This window comes from Tribolium castaneum, chromosome 7 (assembly GCF_031307605.1).
Source record: "Tribolium castaneum strain GA2 chromosome 7, icTriCast1.1, whole genome shotgun sequence".
NCBI lineage: Eukaryota > Metazoa > Arthropoda > Insecta > Coleoptera > Tenebrionidae > Tribolium > Tribolium castaneum.
In genome coordinates this window covers 14,346,786-14,350,194 of record NC_087400.1, presented here as the reverse complement: position 1 = coordinate 14,350,194, position 3,409 = coordinate 14,346,786, and the positions used below count along the sequence as shown (strand labels likewise).

At 51.4% G+C, this 3,409-nt stretch overlaps 1 protein-coding gene across 1 annotated transcript; it reads right to left on the bottom strand.

The window, feature by feature from the left end:
- Positions 1-2,076: 2,076 nt before the first annotated feature.
- LOC135266758 (uncharacterized) lies at positions 2,077-3,048 on the bottom strand. Its single transcript, XM_064358012.1, has one exon. The coding sequence runs from the start codon at positions 3,046-3,048 to the stop codon at positions 2,077-2,079; it is 972 nt and encodes a 323-aa protein (XP_064214082.1).
- Positions 3,049-3,409: the final 361 nt, after the last annotated feature.

Genomic DNA, 3,409 nt, shown 5'->3' with positions numbered 1-3,409 from the left:
GTCTTATAGCCCGACTGGTAGCTCGAACTCCTGAGTGCGCGGGCTCGTGGAAGAGTTTGAACGCTGCTTTTCTCAGGCGAAGAGGGACGTAAGGCCTGACAAATTGGGTCGACGTATCACAGTAAAATGATGCGGTCGTTCCCACTGGCGTACACTTTTTTAATCTCAGTGAGGTTGTGGTAGACTTGAGCAAGTCCTTCAGCTCGGGGTCTGTCTCTTGCTCTGCTTGCAACTCCTCAGGCGAGAGGGCTGTCGGGGTTACAATCTCGTCGATACGTGACAACGCGTCGGCGACGGCGTTACTTTCCCCCGCGATGTGCACGACTTCGGTCGAAAATTGACCGATGAAGTCCAGGTGCCTCAACTGCCTCGGGGACGCTTTATCCGGTTTTTGCTGAAAAGCGTAAATCAAAGGTTTGTGATCCGTTCTGATCACGAACTGTCGACCTTCCACCATGTATCGGAAATGTTTTATGGCTTCATAAATGGCGAGGAGCTCGCGGTCGTACGTGCTGTAGTTCCTCTGAGCTTGGTTCAGCTTCTTTGAAAAGAAGCCCAGAGGCTGCCATGTGCCTTCGGTCTTCTGCTCGAGAACGGCACCTACGGCGTTGTCCGAGGCATCTGTTGTCAACGTGAGCGCGCCAGCCTCCATTGGGTGAGCGAGGAGGGCTGCGTTTGCCAGCTCCAATTTGCACAGTGAGAAAGCAGCTTCTGCTTGCGGGGTCCATTCGATTTTCCTCTTGTCGTTTTTGGTGGCATTTTTGAGGTACTCGAGTAACGGGGTTTGTATTTGGGCCGCGTTTTTCACAAAACGTCTATAAAAATTTATCATACCCAAAAACTGCCGCAGTTCCTTCACCGTATTAGGTTTGGTGAAATTGGTGACCGCTTCAACTTCTTTGGGCAGTGGTTGACAGCCTGAGGGGGTGATTCGGTGGCCCAGGTATTCCACTTCCTCCACACCGAAGACGCACTTGGCAGGATTTACCACCAAGTTATGCTGCCTCAGCCGTTCGAATACTTCCTTCAGGTGCTGTTTATGTTCCTCCGGGGACTCCGAGGCTATCAAAATATCGTCGATGTATGCGTGGCAAAAGTCCAGGTCACCGAGCACTGCGTTAACATGACGCTGAAAAGTCTGAGCCGCGTTTCGGAGACCGAAGCACATCACTGTAAATTCGAACAGACCGAATGGGGTGCACACTGCGGTTTTGGGAATGTCCTCGTCCGCGACCGCGATTTGTTGGTACGCACGCACCAGGTCTATTGTCGAAAACACTTTTTTTCCTTGCAATTTGTATGCAAAGTCTTGTACGTGGGGGATTGGGTATCTGTCCGGGACAGTGATGCTGTTGAGTTTCCGGTAATCACCACATGCACGCCACTGTCCGGGAACTTTCTTGGGCACCAGGTGAAGCGGGCTTGCCCATGGGCTGTTTGAAGGTCGGCACCACCCTTGCTCGCTCATAAATTCGAACTCTGCTCGCGCGACTTTCATTTTCTCCGGCGATAACCTCCGGGGGGTTTCTGCCACTGGGGGGCCCTGGGTGAAAATGTGGTGTCGCACGGTGCTCTGGCTTTTGGGCTTGGGGGTATGTGGTCTGGTAATTTCTGGGTAAGCGGCCAGAAGTTCGTGGTATGGGGTTGTTCTCGCCACCGTGGTGATTACCTCACTTTGTCCTGCGGCGACGACCCCACGTGTGTGTAGCTGCGTGGTAGCGTCCACTAGCTTCCGGTTCCGGAGATCTGGCAATAAGTTGTGGAAGTTGAGGAAATCTGCCCCTAGGATTGGCTTGGCAATTCCGGCGACTACAAATTCCCATCTAAAAGCCCGGCGGAGCCCCAAACTTAAGGTCAGGCGTCGGGTGCCGTATGTTCGAATAGGGGTGTTGTTGGCGGCGAATAGGACGTTTTCCCCTGGTGTTGCCGAGTTTGTAGCGAAACATTTGGGCAGCACTGACACCTCGGCGCCGGTGTCGATGAGGAAGCGAATGTTTGACGGCGGGTCGGTGATAAAGAGGCGATGTGTCCGGTGTTCGAGACCGTCGCCCATTGCCTCGATTGGGGACGGTGCAATTAGTTTCCCTGCGGGAAACTGCAAGGGTGCCGACATTTCCTGGCTTCAGCACCAAATTTATTGTGGTAGAAACAGACATTGTCGCCATTTTGTTGCTGTTGAAGAGGGTTGCGGCTTCGTGATTGAGAACGGCTACGCTGCCGCCATTTTGTCGCAGAAAGTTTGTCGAGCTTGGCCGATAATTCAGTTACCTGTTTTTGTAGAGACACAAGCGCGTTGGTGGCGCCAGCGTTTAAAGTTGCTGCCGCTTGATGCGCGGATGCGCTGTGAGGGGTGCGCACGGCGCAGATGCCGTTGGCGTCGCTGGCGTCGGCGCCTACCGCCATTACATTCGCCATTGGAATTTCCGTAAGTTTGTCTGCTACGGAGGCCAATTTCTCTCCATCCATCCCGTCCATAGTGGAAAGGACCAACTGGATGTGTGGGGGCAGCCTTTGGAGCCACAGCGTCCTCACCACCTCGCTGCTCACCTGCTCCCTGGCAAGCGCTCTCATCTCGCAAAGGAGGCGTGATGGCTTTTTGTCCCCCAGCTCAATTTCTTTTAACAATTTGCGGAGCTGCTGTTCCTGGGACTCCGTAAACGTCGTTATGAGCTTGGCCTTCAGCCGTTCGTACTTGTCAGCTTGCGGCGGGTTCCGCAGGAAGTCCTCTATCGCCTGCAGGGTGTAAGAGTCCAGCGCTGCGACCACGTTACAGTACTTGGTTAGATCTGCTTTGACCCGGCTGGCGTGAAAATGGGCCTCTACTTGCACAAACCACAGGCTTGGATTTTTGTGCCAAAATGGCGGCAGTTTTGGGGTGCTATTGATTTCCTCCACTTCCGGCCTGGGTGTCCCTGACGCTGGGGAATTACCCTGTGCGGCATCAGGTGGATTTGCGTTTGCTCCCCGCTCTGTTAAAAGTCTTTGGGCGTCCGCTAACTGCTGTTGTAGCAATTGAATAGTCGCGGCTTGCTCTTCGACGGTCGCCATGTTGCACGGTTTTTTCTTTTTGTTTTGTGTTCTTGAACTATCGTCGGGGTCACCAATTATGGAGGTTTAAGAGGTACTTAAAATACGTTTCTCTTTTACACAAGGTTTATTCACACACGGTATTCGTACAACCATATAAAATAACAAATGGAGGCTGATTACGCGACACGCGGTTTTTGTTTTCTTGCGGGACTTGAGAACTGACGTCCCCTCCCCAGAGGGCGCCACACTTTTATTATTATTATTATAATTTTTATTATTATTATTATTATTATTATTATTATTATTATTATTGATATTATTTTTATTTTTATTATTAAAAACTTATATTAAACTGACAGAAAACGTCGTATTCTGTCAC